At 44.1% G+C, this 19,739-nt stretch overlaps 1 protein-coding gene across 4 annotated transcripts in view; it reads left to right on the plus strand.

The window, feature by feature from the left end:
* LOC134342912 (engulfment and cell motility protein 2) overlaps positions 1-19,739 on the plus strand; it is a 218,360-nt gene that overhangs the window by 99,724 nt on the left and 98,897 nt on the right. For all 4 annotated transcript variants that reach the window (XM_063041595.1, XM_063041599.1, XM_063041597.1 and 1 more), the window contains 3 exons: positions 7,548-7,588; positions 17,873-17,945; positions 18,195-18,245. In XM_063041595.1, coding sequence (XP_062897665.1) covers positions 7,548-7,588; positions 17,873-17,945; positions 18,195-18,245 — 165 coding nt within the window. The remainder of the gene's footprint in view (positions 1-7,547; positions 7,589-17,872; positions 17,946-18,194; positions 18,246-19,739) is intronic.

A 19,739-nucleotide genomic window follows, 5' to 3' on the forward strand; every position in this document is an offset into this window, starting at 1 on the left:
GACTAGTACAGCACAGTACAGGCCCTTCAGCCCACAATGTTGTGCTGACCCTCAAACCCTGCCTCCCATGTAAGCCCCCACCTTAAATTCCTCCATATACCTGTCTAGTAGTCTCTTAAACTTCACGAGTGTATCTGCCTCCACCACTGACTCAGGCAGTGCATTCCACGCACCAACTACTCTCTGAGTAAAAAACCTTCCTCTAATATCCCCCTTGAACTTCCCACCCCTTACCTTAAAGCCATGTCCTCTTGTATTGAGCAGTGGTGCCCTGGGGAAGAGGCGCTGGCTATCCACTCTATCTATTCCTCTTATTATCTTGTATACCTCTATCATGTCTCCTCTCATCCTCCTTCTCTCCAAAGAGTAAAGCCCTAGCTCCCTTAATCTCTGATCATAATGCATACTTTCTAAACCAGGCAGCATCCTGGTAAATCTCCTCTGTACCCTTTCCAATGCTTCCACATCCTTCCTATAGTGAGGTGACCAGAACTGGACACAGTACTCCAAGTGTGGCCTAACCAGAGTTTTATAGAGCTGCATCATTACATCGCAACTCTTAAACTCTCTCCCTCGACTTATGAAAGCTAACACCCCATAAGCTTTCTTAACTACCTTATCTACCTGTGAGGCAACTTTCAGGGATCTGTGGACATGTACCCCGAGATCCCTCTGCTCCTCCACACTACCAAGTATCCTGCCATTTACTTTGTACTCTGCCTTGGAGTTTGTCCTTCCAAAGTGTACCACCTCACACTTCTCCGGGTTGAACTCCATCTGCCACTTCTCAGTCCACTTCTGCATCCTATCGATGTCTGTCTGCAATCTTTGACAGTCCTCTATATCTACAACACCACCAACCTTTGTGTTGTCTGCAAACTTGCCAACCCACCCTTCTACCTCCACATCCAGGTCGTTAATAAAAATCACGAAAAGTAGAGGTCCCAGAACAGATCCTTGTGGGACACCACTAGTCACAATCCTCCAACCTGAATGTACTCCCTCCACCATCACCCTCTGCCTTCTGCAGGCAAGCCAATTCTGATTCCACCTGGCCAAACTTCCCTGGATCCCATGCCTTCTAACTTTCTGAATAAGCCTACCGTGTGGAACCTTGTCAAATGCCTTACTAAAATCCATATAGATCACATCCACTGCACTACCCTCATCTATATGCCTGGTCACCTCCTCAAAGAACTCTATCAGGCTTGTTAGACACGATCTGCCCTTCACAAAGCCATGCTGACTGTCCCTGATCAGACCATGATTCTCTAAATGTCTATAGATCCTATCTCTAAGAATCTTTTCCAACAGCTTTCCCACCACAGATGTAAGGCTCACTGGTCTATAATTACCCAGACTATCCCTACTACCTTTTTTGAACAAGGGGACAACATTCACCTCCCTCCAATCCTCCAGTACCATTCCCGTGGACAACGAGGACATAAAGATCCTAGCCAGAGGCTCAGCAATCTCTTCTCTTGCCTCATGGAGCAGCCTGGGGAATATTCCGTCAGGCCCCGGGGACTTATCTGTCCTAATGTATTTTAACAACTCCAACACCTCCTCTCCGTTTATATCAACATGTTCCAGAACATCAACCTCACTCATATTGTCCTCACCACCATCAAGTTCCCTCTCATTGGTGAATACCGAAGAGAAGTATTCATTGAGACCTCGCTCACTTCCACAGCCTCCAGGCACATCTTCCCACCTTTATCTCTAATCGGTCCTACCTTCACTCCTGTCATCCTTTTTTTCTTCACATAATTGAAGAATGCCTTGGGGTTTTCCTTTACCCTACTCGCCAAGGCCTTCTCATGCCCCCTTCTTGCTCTTCTCAGCCCCTTCTTAAGCTCCTTTCTTGCTTCCCTATATTCCTCAATAGACCCATCTGATCCTTGCTTCCTAAACCTCATGTATGCTGCCTTCTTCCACCTGACTAGATTTTCCACCTCACTTGTCACCCATGGTTCCTTCACCCTACCATTCTTTATCTTCCTCACCGGGACAAATTTATCCCTTACATTCCGCAAGAGATCTCTAAACATCGACCACATGTCCATAGTACATTTCCCTGCAAAAACATCATCCCAATTCACACCCGCAAGTTCTAGCCTTATAGTCTCATAATTTGCCTTTCCCCAATTAAAAATTTTCCTGTCCTCTCTGATTCTATCCTTTTCCATTATAATGCTAAAAGCCAGGGAGCGGTGGTCACTGTCCCCCAGGTGCTCACCCACTGAGAGATCTGTGACCTGACCCGGTTCATTACCTAGTACTAGATCTAGTATGGCATTCCCCCTGGTCGTCCTGTCTGTGACAGGAATCCGTCCTGGACACACTTAACAAACTCTGCCCCATCTAAACCCTTGGAACTAATCAGGTGCCAATCAATATTTGGAAAGTTAAAGTCACCCATGATAACAACCCTGTTATTTTTACACCAGTATTGTGTATATATAGAGGGATTCTGCTAGTTGAGGTGTGCTGTCATTGTAAACATGTAATTCTCTAAATTTACATGTGTTCCAAATGTTAAACTTAAGCAGCTGATTATAACAATTGACACTGTAGTTAATTGTTTATTGTTGTCTTTCTGTTGAAGGAGTCTAAAAGATTGTGTCAGGGGAGTGAGATTCTGTTGGATTTTCCTGGACTCTTTCTCCTGGAGATTAGCTGTATGAATAAAGGTCTAGATTTGCATTTTACAACTTCGTGTGCCTCAGTTTCAGTCAGTTGCAGCCTCCAACGTGGAGAATAATGAAACTGTTTTCTCCAGTGCTGGAACAATTTGATCCATCAATTGTGTCCTGCTCTGTAAGAAGAATGCAGCTTGACCCACACCCCCGATGAACCTGACTCATCTGCATCTCCTGCTAGAGAACTTCAGGCCATAATCACTTGCTGTGTGTAGGGAAAGAGAATTCCTTGTGTCTCTTTCAATGCTTTTGTTACTCTTTTTATATCTGATAGCATTTTTTTTATTTCTCAGCCAAAGGGTACAGACTTCCTCAGTACATGACAATGAAAACTACCTCTCTACATCTTGAAATAGGAGACCCAGGGAGAACCAACTCCACATCACCTTCTCCGGTCTGACCACCCAACCCTTATCCCTGGAGTTATTTGGGTCAATCCCTTCGGCATCCCCTCTAAACGCTTCACATTTTTATTTATTTATCTATTGAGATCAGCGTGGAATAGGCCCTTCCGGCCCTTCAAGCTGCAGTGCCCAGCAATTCCCCCGATTTAACCCCGGCCTAAATATGGGGCAGTTTATAATCATCAGTTAACCCACCGACCAGCACATCTTTCGTCTGTGGGAGGAAGCAGGAGCAGCTGGAGGACCCACGTGGTCACAGGCAGCAGTGAGAATTGAACCCAGTGGCTTGTACTGTGAAGCGTTGTGCTAACCACTACGCTACAGTGCCGCCTCACTTTCCTCAAGTTCAAGTTCCAATTTATTGTCACTGCAACTGTATACATATATATTGCCAAGTGAAACAACATTCCTCCAGACCACACTGCACAACACAGTACATATAACTCTCACACAGCACATAAAGTAATGTTACCACAAATAAAATAACAAATAATAAGGTGCATTTATGACACAAGTTAAAAAGTAAACAGTAGAACACTACTGGCACTTCATACATGGTTCTTAAAGTGGGCATAGTACTCCTACTGTGGCTAGACCAATGTTATTTTAAGGTTTATTATGCTACAGTGCTGTTTATAAAGCCTATTTCTGAAGTGCACCTTTACAACCAGTTTTGCCACCACAAAGTCTGCATGTGGTCCATGTACTTCTCTGTCCTTCTGCTCTTTCCACAATGGTGCCCCTGTAGCTTGCAATGCATCCTCATGTCCTCCCTGCCAAAACAAAAGATTTCACCTTTTGCAGCATTACATTTTACTTGCCACCTCCCTGCCCATTACACCGGCAACTTTGTGTGAGCGTTAAAAACACACACGCACGTGCACACACACGATTGAAAGAAGCACGAGCGAATTCACGGCCTCGCCCACAGTTGTGTGAGTTCCAAATGGTGGAAGGGAGAAGGTAAAAGGGCAGGTATCGCATCTCTTGTGGTGGGTGGGATGATACAATGTTGGTGGGGATGGCAGCACGAACCAGGGCATGACAGAGAACGGTCCTTGAATGCTGAGAGACCAGAGGAGATGGATCCCATTATAGTATTGCACTGTTAGAAGTTACAGCGATTTTAACCATCATGGCCAGTGGGGTGCAAAAAGAACTTTACTCTTCCTCCTGAGTGTGAAAAGAGGGAATGCTAGCAGAAATAGAGTCCTGTCACTATCACCTCATTGTGATCTTGCAACTTATTATCTACCTGCACTGCACTTTCCGTGTAACAGCTGCACTTCACTCTGCCCTCTGTTATTGTTTCACCTTGTATTACCTTAATTTACGGTGTAATTATTTGATATGCAAGACGAGCTTTCCACTGTACCTCATTACATGCAGCAACAAACCAGTTTCAATTCCAGGCCTTGGTGGAGAGGAATCCACACTTCGGGAAAAGGAAGAAACTTTGGAGGCACTGGAATGGAAGGTGTTATCATCAGAATAGATGTGGTGCGGCAAGTTAAAGATGGGAATGGAGTCTTTGCCGGAACCAGGGTGGGTGCAGGTATAGTCAGTCTGTAAACTTGTAATAGACTTGTTCATGTGTAGGTTGCCATGGTGATGGAGAAGTCAAGGTAAGGAAAGGAAGTGTTGGAGTTGGACCTGATGAAAGTGAAACAGGGTGGAAGTTGACAACAAAAGTTGCTTCCTCCTTTCATGCAGGTGAGTGTTGGGGACTGCCTGAGTAGGGCTAATGCAGACTGGTTTGCTTTCTCCACATATCCACAGAAATGGGCATAGTCTGGACCCATGAAGTTTTTGTTGCTGCACCTTTTAAGAAGAAGTGAGTGTGGTTAAAGGAGAAGTTGTCTGATGTTGAGACTGTGGTGTTCATATACATGGAGACCAGCATCTAGTCTTTTAAGAAAGCACATTATAGCTCTAGGTCTCAATGCTGAATTTCACAGTTCGAGACAGTCAGCCTTTCCAGTTTGAAAGGCTGATTATTGTGTCATGTTTGCTCTCCCTCGCTGCTGCCTGACCACCTGAGTATTTCCAGCATTCTCTCGTTATATCCTCCAGCCCTTCAGACCAGATGGATTTTGAGGATGAACTAAAAACGTGAGAATTGCTGATGAGAAAAGGTCATCTAGTTAATGTTATGAGATGGAGCGATACTGAGGATGTTGCAAACTCCAGAAAGTGATCCCTAACAATTGGCCCAAGGCATGATGTAATGAAAGACCAGTAATAAAGTGCTTTAGTATCTCCAGGACAAATTCACTTCTACCCTCCCAAGCAAATGAACGTGGGTACTTAGCACTTGGGTACACGGTACATTCTAGGAAAGTGTCCACAATAGAGGCTCCCTGCTACAGGAGAACTGAAAAGGGAAACCACGGACCAAAATAACCAGTGCTTGAAACCCAAAAATTGCACAGAATGAACAGGATGGAAATGTGCCATTTTGTTCTTGTGAGTTGCACAAGCTTTATCATCGTCCTTTGTACGTTTTTCTTGTCATATCTGCCACACTCCCGCTGTATAGTTTGGTTGTCCTTTGCCCAGTTTGATTCTTTCTACTCCCATTTCTGTTTTGGTTAATCAGTTTAGTACATTCAGCTCATTATGTCATTGATCATTAGCACCCCTGTTAACGTTGTTTAATCATGTGCTGGCCAGAAAAACAAAAAAATCTATCATTTAACTTTTTTGGAAAACGTATGTTTGGCAATCTAAAATTTACTTTCATTATTTTTGAAAGCATCTCTGCTTTACAGTATTTTTTACATGTGCCTAAGACTTTTGCATAGTACTGTATATATCATGGTTACCTTACTGTTTCTATAGTACTTGCTCCAACCACTTTGTTAAGGAGCGAATTCCACATTCTTAGCACTCTTTGGATAAGAGTTTCTTCTAAATTCCTTTCTGGATTCCTTGGTGAATGTCTTAAATTGATGGCATCCAGGTATACGCTTGCCCACATGGAACCGATATCTCCGCATCCACTCGATCAAAACTTCCATAATTTTATGACCCTTTACTAGGTTAACCTTCAACTGCTTTAAAGATCGAACGGACCCAGTCTGTTCATTCTTCCCTGAAAATGTCTTCACATTTCTATTATCCTTGTGGTTTTTATTTTCTGTACTCTCTCTCTGGTGCCTCTACCTTTATTTCTTAAAATAACAAGCAGAACTCTATAGAGAACTCTGACATCTAACCAGATTTAGCATAATTCCTCTTCTGGTATTTCCCTCCAGAAGTAAACCTTGGTGCTGGGTTTGCTTCCTTCAGTGGCTTTTCTAATGAGCAGTGCAGTAATTTGATGATAGGTTTTGTACTCTGAGAGCACTTTGAATTTCCAACCCATATTGGGCTCAATCTTTGCAGCAATTGGCTGTTTTGTTCCCACTAAAAGATACCATCTTACATTTTTATCGGTGTTAAACTTCATTTTGCAATTGTTGGTCTATTCTTTGGCTTGCCGTACGCCTGTAATTTTCAGCCTCCCGTTCAATTTGTTGTCAACATTTTGTTTCCAGATCTGAATAATGTCAGTTGTGAACAGCAGTGTCCCAGTACCTGACCCTCAGGGAACACCACTGTCCCCCATGCATTTCTCATTCTCTGATACTGCATTTATCCAATTGCAGACTGTCCCCAGCGCATCCTTAGTTTGTGTTGGTTGTAGCACAAATGATGCATTTCACTGGTTCGAATAGATAGACAAATTTATCTGAATCTATTATGTCATGTCGTATCAAAGACTTGTCAAAATGGAGCTAGATAACAGGCCTTTTTCCCATCTCAACATTTTTAATTGATGCAAAATATTTTACTCCTTTGTTCTTTGATAATAGTGCATCATTGTCTTTATTGTGAACTGGTTTATCTTATGGTGCACTCCTCTGCTGTCTCTATAGTCCATGTACATCTTCCTTACTCCCACTTGTTCCCATATTCTAATATTCATCCATAATCCCACATGCATATATCTTTTATCTGAATACTGAGCATTTTAAGCATTTTTTTTTGTTGTTTTACAAACTGGAAAGGGGGGGCAGAATAGAAAGGCAAAATGTTGCAGATACTGGAGATCTGAAATTAAAAAAAGATCTGCATGAAATGTTCAGTGTTTCCAATATTTTCTTTTGATATTTTAAGGGAGCACAAATGGATGAATATAGAGCACAAACAGATTCCCATTGGGAGTGTGGGATTTGTGGTTTTGGTGACTGGGATCATTCGGTTTGCTGGAGATGCCACTGTACAAAGCTCAGAACTTTTACCTGTGCCGAGGAGCATTTCCAATTAGGCTAATGCTATTGTGGCTCTGAGTTGGTGCTGAATTGGACTTTTGCAATAACTGATGTAAGACTGGTGTGATCTGCAATGTTACCTGCTTGAGTTAATTGCTAACCGTTTACTCTCGATCTTTTTGCAGAAAAAGCCACTGATCGCAGTTATCAGAGAGGTTTGCGATGGGTAAGTACTGCAGTGCCATAGCAACACGTGTATTTTTTAAAAAAAGGTGCACAGACATTGTTACTAGGGAAAGAAAATGCTATGATTTATTAAATAGCTAGAGAAGTAGAAACGTACAGTAAGATGGTTTAATGTGGGTTGTGGGAGGGATAAAGTACAGATTCTGGAAATCCAAGCAACATGCATAAAATGCTGGAGGAACTCAGCAGGTCAGGTAGCATCCCAGGCTGGGATGCTGCCCGGCCTGCTGAGTATCTCCTGCATTTTGTGTATATATGTTGAATGAATTGGTAAGGTTATTTTGCACGTAAAGTTGCTGCAGATTGTAATGGAGATTGTTGTAATTTGAGCGTAATTAAAAGTAAGTTAATACTAATTAGGATATCCGGGGGGGGGGGGGGGGCCAGGGGTCTACTTCCGTTTGTTGTTCTTCCGGTGGCCTTTGTGTACATAGTGTTCCCGCCATGCCGTACGGGTTGTGAAACCCTCTGTATATATGTAACGTTTTGAAGTTCAAGATAAAGTTGTTCCTTTGGCATGAAGTTGTCAAGTGTGCCTTTTTCAAAGTAGAAGTTACCACATTTTTGGCAACGAGGTGAACTGGTTTTGTGAACGTATCGGCACATTTTTTGAACGGGTGTTTTCATGTTCAGTATGGCTACGTTTGGAACTATCTGTGAATTTCTGGAAGAAGCCGAGGACTGGCCGGAGTATGAGGAAAGGTTGGGACTCTTTTTCTGTGCTAATGGAATTACGGAGGAGGCTAAGAAGCACTCTATTCTCCTGAGTGTGTGGGGGGCAAAGACATACAAGCTAATAAGGAATTTAGTCACACCGCAGAAACCAGGGGAAGTTCCACTTGACAAACTAGTGAAAATCGTGGGGAACCATTTCAATCCAGAACCTTCTGTGATAGTCCAATGGTGTAAATTTCACAGCCGTTTCAGGAAGCCAGGTCAGTCTGTGGCTAATTTCGTGGCTGAGCTTCGGCAGCTGTGGGAGCATTGTGATTTCGGAGTGGTATTGGAAGACATGCTCCGTGATCGATTGGTATGCGGCATTAATAATGCCGACATACAACGCTGCCTGTTAGGGGAAACCCCACCGTTGACTTTCAAGAAAGCCTTAGAGATTGCCCAAGGCATGGAGATGGCTGCTAATAATGTCAGGGATATCCAGAAAGGACATGGGGGGTCGCAGTCGGCGGCAGTGCACCAAGTCAGGAGGGAGACTGGTAAACAGGCAAGGAGTGTGGAATGTTTCCGGTGTGGAGGGACGCACTATGCAAATGATTGCAAATTCAAAGACACTGTCTGCCATGCTTGTAGCAAAGAGGGGCATTTAGCTAAAAAGTGCAGAAGATCAAAGGGTAAGATGAAGCCTGGGCAGGAGAAAGCTCTACAGGGTCAGGCAGCCACACACCATCTAGAAGAAGCAGATGGAGAGGCAGTGTGTGCCTACAACATGTTTGCAGTGGAAACAGATGAGGAACCACCTGAACCATATTATGCCACAGTCACTGTCAGGGGAAAGGACATTAAGTTTGAGATTGATTGAGGGGCTACTGCATCGGTCATTAGTGAGGAGACCTACAGGAGGACATGGGGGTCCAACCTGCCTCCCATTAGACCATCAAAGTTCAAACTTAGGACCTATACGGAGCAGCCCATACCTCATTTAGGGGTGTTATATGTGGACATTTCAGCTGGGCGTCAGAAGGCTGAAGCCAGGCTAGTGATAGCTAAGGGCAGCGGGCCCAGTCTTTTGGGTCGCAAAATCCGGCTAACCTGGCATGAAATTAAGTATGCACACACAACGGAGGACGTTCTGCAGTGGTACAGTGATGTTTTCAGGGATGAGCTGGGAGCACTGAAGGGCATGAGAGTGAAACTCCATGTCGACCCTGAGGCTACACCACATTTTTTTAAGCCCAGGTCGGTGCCCTGTGCCATGAAAGGCAAAGTCGAGGAGAAGCTGGAACGTTTACAGAGGCTGGGCGTTATTAAGCTCATCCAGTTTTCAAGGTGGGCGGCTCCCATTGTTCCAGTTTTGAAGGCGGACAAAACGGTGAGGATATGTGGGGATTATAAACTTACAGTGAATCAGGTCTCTAGGCTGGAGGAGTACCCATTCCCATGGGTGGATGACCTGTTTGCGACCCTGTCAGGGGGGTAAGCTGTTCATAAAGCTGGACATGAGCCACGCCTACCAACAGCTGCTGCTCGACGAGGATTCCAAGAAGTACGTCACAATTAATATGCACAAGGGATTATTCAACTACAGTTGCCTGGTGTTTGGAGTGGCATCCAGTCCTGCCATTTTCCAAAGGACAATGGAGACTTTGCTGCAGGGGATTCTGCACGTAGCAGTGTACCTTGATGATATTTTGATCACGGGGGCTACGGAGCTGGAGCATCTAGCTAACTTAGAACGGGTGCTGAAGAGGCTCTCAGACGCAGGGCTGCAGTTGAAACGTGGAAAATGTGTGTTCCTAGCATCGAGTGTGACTTACCTGGGACACAAGGTCACAGCTGAGGAGCTTTACCCTGTGGAGGACAAAGTGAGAGCTATTAAGGAGGCCCCAAGCCCCAAGACCATCACGGAACTCAGATCATTTTTGGGCATAATGAATTATTATGGCAAATTTCTTCCGGACCTCCCAAAGGTTTTGACCCCACTGTATAAGCTGCTTCAGAATGACACTAAGTGGCAATGGGGTGAATAGCAGGAGAAAGCCTTCAAGGAAGGGGGTGAGAGAACTTCTCCACTCAGCGAAGCTGCTTGTTCACTATGACTCAGACAAGGAGATCACCCTTGCATGCTATGCCTCGCCCTATGGAGTCGGGGCAGTTCTCTCGCATGTAATGGAGGACTGTTCAGAGAAGCCTATTGGTTTTGCTTCACGTACCCTGACAGCTGCAGAGAGGGGATATTCACAGCTAGACAAAGAAGGTCTGGCCATTTGCTTTTGCACTCAAAACGCTTTCAACAGTACCTTTATGGACACGCATTTACAATTTATATGGACCATAAACCACTGATGAGCCTGTTCAGTGAGACTAGAGGCATCCCATCTCTAGCCTCAGCTAGGATACAGCATTGGGCTCCTTGTCAGCCTACCAGTACACTATAGTGTACAGAGCGGGTGGGAATAATGCAAACGTCGATGTACTGAGTTGACTACCTTTACCTGAGACACCTGTTACTACATATGTGCCTCCAGAGACTGTGTTTTCATTGGAGAGGCTGTTGGAGACACCTGTAAAGGCGACTCAGATCAAGCAGTGGACAGAGAGGGACCCAGTCCTGTCCCAAGTCAAGACTTTTCTTTTACAAGGTTGGCCCAGAGTTGTGGAAAGAGAGGAACTGAGGCCTTATGCCAAACGCAAGACAGAACTCAACCTGCAGGATGGCTGCATTTTCTGGGGGGCAAGGGTCATCGTGCCTCCCCCTGGCCGTTCACAGATTGTGGAGGAAATTCATGAGGCTCACCCAAGGATGTCTCGAATGAAAAGCCTTGCAGGATCCTACGTTTGGTGGCCAAGAATGGATCAGGATCTGGAGAACAAGGTAAAATCATGCATGCAATGTCAGACTAATCAGAATATGCCACCACCAACTCCTTTGCACCCATGGGAGTGGCCAGACCACCCGTGGTCTAGGCTACATTTGGACTTTGCTGGCCCTTTTATGGGGCAGATGTTTCTTGTCATGATAGATGCGCATTCTAAATGGATCAAAGCTCACATCATGAGCAACATCACAGCCCCCTCAACCACAGACAAACTCAGGCAAGTGTTTGCAGTCCACGGGTTGCCTGACACTCTGGCCACTGATAATGGCCCGACGTTCACCAGTGAGCTGATCAGTGAGTTCATGCAGCAGAATGGCATTCATCACATTCGGACGGCCCCTCTCCACCCAGCCTCCAATGGATTGGCTGAGCGGGCTGCTCAGACAGTGAAGGAAGGCCTGAAGCGGATGACAGGGGACTCTCTTAGCATTTGGCTTTCACGTTTCCTGTTTAAATACCGCCTCATGCCACAGACTACAACTGCCCGCACTCCAGCAGAGATGCTGATGGGGCATAGGCCCAAGTCAAGATTGGACTTGCTGCGCCCGGACATGAGGGCAGAAGTGAAGAGAAAGCAGGAAAAGCAGAAGGAGGGACATGATCAACGAGAGAGACAGTTAAAACCGGATGTCAACGTCTATGTGAGAAACAATCAGCAATGGCTGCCTGGGGTTACTCTTAAGCAGAGTGGTCCCGTCTCCTATGCTGTTAAGCTGACTGATGGGCGTGTTTTACGCAGACATCAGGACCATGCGCGCCTGCGTCATGATACCGGCTCAGAGGCAGGCAGCTCCATGGAGTCTCCATTTGTGAGACAGACTACGGTGGAAGCATGTCCACCAGTGACTTTGCCAGAGGGCGAGACGCTGGCAGAGGGGTTGGAGTCCCCTGAGGAGGATGGACATTCTCACGCGGACACACAGACCCCTCTCATGCCCCCAACACCAGATCCACCCAAAACACCCTCACCAGCGGTGCCTGCTGGGTCACCAGGGTAGTGTGCAGATCACAACGCACTCGTAAACCTCCTGACAGACTGATTCTTTGATGGGACAGTTTATCTTGTGTTGTTAGATTGAATGTTGAATCTGTCACATTTTCCAGATGTTTTGTATTGATAAGCTGTTGCTAAGGTACTAGTATAAGTTTACAGGGGTACGCACGTTAATAACAACACTTCTTTATTTCCTAGTTTTTTACATTTGGAGATGTTGGATTTTAAAGGGGGAGAAGTGTTGTAAAGTGAGCGTAATTAAAAGAAAGTTAATACTAATTAGGATATGGGGGGCGGGGGTCTATTTCCGTTTGTTGTTCTATCAGTGGCCCTCGTGTACATAGTGTTCCCGCCATGCCGTACGGGTTGTGAAACCCTCTGTATATACGTAATGTTTTGAAGTTCGAGATGAAGTTGTTTCTTTGGCATGAAGTTGTCGAGTTGAAACACCTTCAATAACTCCAAAAGACTGAAGTTGGGTAAAATACTGAAAGGCTTTTATTCGCTGTACAATACGATCTCCATGGTGAGTGTCTGCCCCCGGACTGAGGGGGAGGGGCGAGGTGAAATCACCTTTATACAGGATTCTGTGGGAGGAGCCATAGGGGCAGTCAGCAGAGGGGCGTGTCCAGACAGGTAACCCAGTTACAACATATATATATGGTTTACCACACAAGTGTGCCTTTTTCAAAGTAGAAGTTACCACATAGCTATCTACTGATTATCTGCAGAACATTATACAAAGACTGGCTAGAAACCAAAGAAAGGTGTTCAGCTGTGATTTAATTTGTTGTTATGTGTATGTTTATGCATAAATTAGCTGCTTTGTCTCCCTACAAAGTTAAGCGGTTTACATCTGTAGCAAAACTTGGAATGTTCTCTGTAATTTACTTCACAACTTGATAGGATTCCTGTGTAGAGTATCAATTGTGACATTTAATAAGCCTACTTTAGGTGTACACCAGAAAAGCATTATGACACCAAAAACTTGTTTTAGATGGAAAAAAATTTGGACAAGTCAGCTCAGACTTGAATTCAAGCATGCAATGATGTCTAATTTTTATACCTTTTATCTTGCACTCTTTACATGTTCTGCAGTATGTGAATATAGAAGTTGAAACTCCATAATTGTACCTTGACAATTAGCTTTTTCTTTATACAATTCCCCCAGTGTGTTACCTTGTAAACTTCACTCCAATGACATAAAGTTGCTTTCTGCCAAATGAACCTTTCTTTGAATTTGAGGGAGGAAATTCAAGACTTTGGCCTTGGAGAAAGGAAAATGTATATGTGGGAGTGTAGGGTGAAGACAAGCTTGATGTGCTGTGATCCGCCTAATAGTCCACCTCACTCATGGCGTAGTCTCTTATCTAAGCTCAGTTGCCTGTGAGTTTGTTGTCAGGGGTACAGTATCTCAACGTTTAAGGATGAAGAGGAAAAATCATAGAGACAGTTGGATAGTTTGCCTGATTGGTGTAGAGGAAGCTGAGAAAGGATGGTTTGGGGTGCAAGAGGGAAGAGAAGAAGGAGAAATTTGGGAAATGGGTGGTCATAACCAGTCACATGAATGAAAAGCACTTTACCTGGCTGTTGAGTGATTTTGATCAAAGCCATTTACTTGTATTTCCTGCTGGTTGGCAATAGCTTTCTTTAAATCCATGTCTGTCCATTATTTTAGAAGAAACCACTCAAAGAACATCTATCAATTCCTGGTTACCAAGTGTCATCTAGTCCTTTTAATGCTCTGAGTCTTGGTGTCTCTCCTCCCTTCTCTTGCCCCTCAGATGGAAGATTGACCAAAGTAATCGGTATTATAATGAATCCGCTCTCTCCATAACAGCGCTAGATGTGGTTGCAGAGGCGTTACCTTATTAAGTAGGCTTTGAATGAAAGTTGCTGCTGTTTTACCTGCTGCAAGTCCCAGTAATGTGAATTTTCTCTCTGCACTCACTGAATCAGCCAACTTTGCATGCAATTTAGAAAACGCTGTGCGGGAAGACCACACACAGGAAGGAATCATGTTCCTTATGGCCCGCTGCTGTCAAAGCCAGACCATCCAGACTAATACAAAGCAAATTTGTTCCAGCTTGCAATCATTCAGTGATTGAGTGATGGATGGGAATTGTAAAATCACAGTCATTAACTTTAGCACTAATGTCTACATTTGTTTATTCAACGTAACCTTAACCCCAGTCAGTGTGTGGGAAGTACATTTATCGAGACTGGTGAGCATTACTAAATATTATTGTGTCTCTGCAGAAATCCCCCCTCTATATACTCCAGGTTGTATAACTCTTTCTGTTGTACTTCCTGAAGTTCCATTAGTGAATTTCTCTGGGATCTCAAACCTGCAGAGGATTCTTTAGAGAAGGAGAAAATAACTTGATAATGGGGAGCCAACCTGTGAAATGGATGATGGGAGAGGGCCAAGAATCGATGGAGGGCTGGAGGAAGAACAAAGGGTCTACTGGAGTAAGAGGATAAAATAATAAAACAAAGATAGGACCAGCAATATACTAAAGACAAAGAATAGGAAGTAGGAGGCGGGGGATAGAATGAACATTTTAGATGCTATATCTTGTCAAGAAGCGGATAATCCAAATGTGCAGGAATTGCTTTGAGCAGTATATCATGAAGGCCATTCACTCTATCATGCTAATTCTGGATCCTTGGTAGAACTATCCAATAGATCCCAGAGTTTTATGCAATTAATGGTGCGTGTGTGTGTGAGTGTGTGTGTGTGTGTGTGTTTCCCCCTCTAGTATTGACTCAATTCTGCTTTTGAAAACTGAAGCTGATTCTACTTTAGCAACCCTCGTAGGCTTCTGGAACTCGACAGTTATTTTGACAAGATGTTTCCTGAAAGCATCTTGAAATCACAAAATGGTAACATTGCAGGTAGCCATTCGGCCTTCAGAGTACATACTAACACTTGCCCTTGTATATTTTTTTATTCAGCTACCAAATCGGCTGCCTCCAGGGTTATTAGCGTGATCCACACATCAATCACTTTCCTCTGATACGGTTGCCAGTCCTATTAAACCTGCCTCATGATATTGATCCTTCCACCAAGGGAAGCAGTTCTTTCTGCTTACTCTAGCAGAATCCCTCACAGTTTTGAGCACCTCTGCAATGTCTCTCCACCTTCTTGGGGGTGGGGGTGGAAGGAGAACAATCCCACTTTTTGGGTTGGTATCCACTTCACTGCTGACTGTGCTTCCAAATTTTTTGCTGTCTGGGAATGTTGCAATTGTCCAATCCATGTCCAAATATAATTAATTAATAAATACTGTGAAAATCAGTGGTCTCAAAACTGACCTTGAGTGGCTTCACCTTGTACCTAACTATTCCTGCTGATACTTTTGTTGTTTGTCCTCTTGAAACCGACCTCTAATACAACCTTTCATGATTTTGAACATCTGCCAAATCTCCTCAAACCACTGTTCAAATGAAAACAACACCAATTTTCATCATTGAGCACTTAACTTAAGTTTTCTTCACTAGAAACTATCTTCTGAAACTCTTCTGCCTTCTCATCAAGACTTGGTCCATGCACCATTTTGCTGTAAGGAAGGGACAATGACTTGGCTATCCCTGCCTCCCTCCCCCATCCAGTAAAAACTTTCTGCCCTCAATGATTTCCTTTACCCTAGCACCAACAATATAATGTGTGTTATACTGGTAGTTGTGGTGCTCTCTGTGTATTGAATCTCCAATGGTCACTGCAGCTTGCAGCCTAACACAGCCGTGGAGATGTCCCAAAATGCATTGTCCAGGGCTTTTGTTACCCCTGTTTGCAGTGAGCTAAACATCTTTTTGCCAAGGTCAAGCTCACCGAGAATTCTGCAACGTTGCTTCCTATCCCGTTGGATGGCCATTCCGTAATAAGGTCCTAAACCTTTCCCAGAAACTTTCTCCTTCCTGTCAGTGATGCAGCAATCATCTGATCCCCAAGCTTCAGACCCTAATGGTTGAGTTTGAGCAACTAGTTGAACTTTCTGGTTATCTAAAACTGGCAGAATCATCGATTATCATGCTAACTTTGTTGCGATTATATCAAAAGGACCAGCTTATACAAGCAAGAGAAAGTCTGCAGATGCTAGAAATCCAAGCAACACATACAAAATGTTGGAGGAACTCAGCAGGCCAGGTAGCATCTATAGAAAAAGCGCACAGTCGATGTTTTGGGCTGAGTTCCTCCAACATTTTGTGTGTGTGTGTAGCTTATACAAACATCTATTTATTGTTGCATAATTGGGACAAAAATGACTATTGGTGTAGTGAAGGTATAATTTGTCCATCAGTGCTGATCACCCCATCCTTGACCAAGCTGTTCCACTGCGAACACGATCTGTTATGAGTCAACATGATGCTTTTAGATCAGGTCATGCATAGCATATACCTCCGCCGATATGCTCAAGTGTGTTTCTGGGGTACAGGGGCTAGTGACCCTTGTGCCTGTCCCACGTACTTACTATCGTTGAGCAGCAGTGAACCATCTGATTGGCCTATCAGAGTTCTCTTTGAGAACTAGTTGACTTGATCAGCATTCTGATCTGGCTATTGTACACAATTGCACTTAAATAAAAAATAAATAAAAATAAAAAAGCAAGAAATGGATTGAAGAAGGAAAGAGGTGAAGAGACATTCCAGAGTTTAAGGCTGAAAGCAGCTTAATTAAGAGGACATAAGAAGCTGGGTGGGAGGAACACAGGATCTAGTTTCACTGTAGACCAATGTGTGCCTGTGTTTTTATCTGGTCTGTTACCCGGGGGACGTTGTGGAGCACTGGAGAAGTGGGGCTAGAGGAGTGATGGGAAAGGAGAGGCTGAGTAATCACTACAGTTTGTTTGAGATGATCCATGAAGTTGATTGCCTTGGAGGAGATGTTGGGAGCCTGAAAATGCAGGACATTTCCTTATAAATCCATTTTGCTACTCCCCCAAAGTCCCTTTCTCCTTTATTCTCACAACATTACCCTACCTCTTTCCTCTCCCAACCCTCATCACCCAAACATGTTCCCCTTCTCATTTTTATCCCTTTATTCAATGCCCCACCATCCTCTCCTCCAGACTCCATCCTCTTCCATCTGCTTGTCACTTCCACCTATCACCTCTCAGCTTCTGGAAGCCATTCCCACTCTCTTATCACCTCTCAGCTTCTGACATCGTCCCTCATCTGGATCCACCAATAAGCCGCCACCTCTTGCTCCACCCCGTCCTCCAACTTTTTGTATCAGCTGTCACCCCTCTTTCTCTCCAGTCCTGATGAAGGGACTTGATGCAAAATGTCACCTATTCATTTACCCCTATAGGTGCTGAGTTCCTCCAGCAAATTGTTTGTTGCTTCAGACTTCCAATATCTGCAGTCACGTGTCTCCATTTTCACGCTGGGTTTGTTTGAATGTCAGAATAATCAATGTTCAAGTCTGGTTGGTGGCAAGAACTCTCCATCCATATTTATTGAGTACTAGAGACAGGCTGGGCACTCCTTCTCCAATGCTCCTGATTATTATGCACTGATGTTTACAGTTATTGATTACATTATCAGATAGTAATAGATTATTAAGTAATCAAACTTGTGATTACTGTTATTGTTAACTAGTTCATGTGTTACTGCTGCTTATTCCTTTGATGGGAATTATTGTGATGGTCACGGTTATTGATTCAGCAGAAGGAGGTGTCTCTCCTGTGATGTGGTTTGTTTTTGTTTGCAGGTGGTCCTTGCCCAACCCGGAATACTACACACTGCGTTATGCTGACGGGACTCAGCTGTATATCACTGAGAAGGTCAGTACCCTGACATCTCCATCTGCACAACTTTACATCGTCCCTTCTGCTTAATTTTCTTGGTTACGATCATTACTTCAGCAATGAATGGAAGACTCCCACTGTTACTTCGATGTAGCATCCGACTTTTTCTTGAGTTGCTCCCAAATCTGATCGTCAATCTTCTTCAGGAAACAAAATAAAAATTAATTGCTGTAATTTCTAAATTCTTGCGATTTCCTTTTTTTTTCTGTCTCTCATCTTCTCTAGACTCGTAATGAAATCAAAAATGGGACAATTCTGCGGCTGGCCATCTCTCCGGTGAGTATTTGTGGTGCTAAAGACTCAGCTGATCGGAGCTGGCAACACTGAAGGGCAGTTGAGGGTCACATCAGTCTAGCGACAATGGTCTTGAAGCACATTTGATGTTGGGCCTCAAGTATCATTTAAATGAGGCCCATGCATTCCCAGATGCTTTGTCTTTCTTCCCGGGTAACTTGGCTTGGAAAGGGATTTGTACTTTGGTTCCACTGTTGGCAAGCTTTTTGAAGAGTTTTTTCAAGTAATTGTGATTCCAAATTAGATTTATCAAGTCAGCGATGATGTTGGAAACTGGGTAAAACTACACCCTTTGTTCATGAGAATCAAATTGAAGGTGACGTGTCACTTCTGGAAGGCTGAAGCCGTCAAAAGATTAAGGAACAAGTTCAGTATTGTACATTGTGCCTGTGTTGAAGGGACAGATCATAGATGGAGCAGCTGAAATGTTGCCAGAATCTATTCTTGTTGACAGACCACGTGAGGACAGGATTAGATGTGGCTGCAATTGTCACTGCACATCATTCAAGAGTCTGTTTGTAACAGTAGGGACTTGTGGGTGAAGGCCAATGAGAATGAGACCTTAAGCTTGCAGATTGGAAGGAATCAGTTGGTTTGCTTCCTCAAGGGGAGAGTTGGCAAGGACAGGAAGAGATAATACAACTGTTTGCGTGGCTTGTTGTGTGGGTGGTGAAGTCCAGACTAAACGGCATGTAATATGGGAACATGTGAAATTCTACATTCTGCTCATTTTTTGTATAAAAATATAAATTGGTTTATTATTGTCACACTCAGTAAAGAATCTATAGCATGCCATCCATAAAGATCATTTAATTGCATCAGTATGTTGAAGTAATACTAATGGCATGAAATGATCACAGGGGAAAACAGCAACAGAATACAGATTGAAGTGTTATAGTTACCATGCAATCAGACAATAAAGTACAAAGCCTTAACAAGGTAGATGGAGGTCAAGAGTTCATCTTATAGTCAGGGACTGCTCAATAGTTTTATAACGGCCAGATGGAAGCTGTCCACGAGACTGGTGGTATGGGCTTTCAGTCTCGGATATTTTCTGCCAGATGGGAGGGGAGAAAAGAGGGAATGTCAAGGGTGGGTGGTGGCTCTGATTATGTTGGCTGCTTTACCGAGGCAATGAGGGGTAGACAGAGCCCATGGAGGAGTGGGGGGGGTGGGGAGGCTGGTTCCTGTGACAGACTGAGCTGTGTCCACAACTCTCTATGGATTCTCGTGGTCTCGGGCAGAGCAGTTACCATACCAAGCCACAATGCATCCGGATAGGACGCTTTCTCTGGTGTGTCAATAAAAATTGGAGAGGGTCAAACGGGACATGCCAAATTTCTTTAGCCTCCTGAGCAAGTAGAGATGCTGAGGCTCTTTATTTTATCTTGTGTAAATGGTAAGAGGTTGCAGAGCTCGATATGCTGAGAGATCTGGGTCTCCTAGTGCATGATTTAAAAAGAATTGGCATGCAGG

The sequence above is a fragment of the Mobula hypostoma genome, chromosome 2, assembly GCF_963921235.1.
Source record: "Mobula hypostoma chromosome 2, sMobHyp1.1, whole genome shotgun sequence".
Taxonomy (NCBI): domain Eukaryota; kingdom Metazoa; phylum Chordata; class Chondrichthyes; order Myliobatiformes; family Myliobatidae; genus Mobula; species Mobula hypostoma.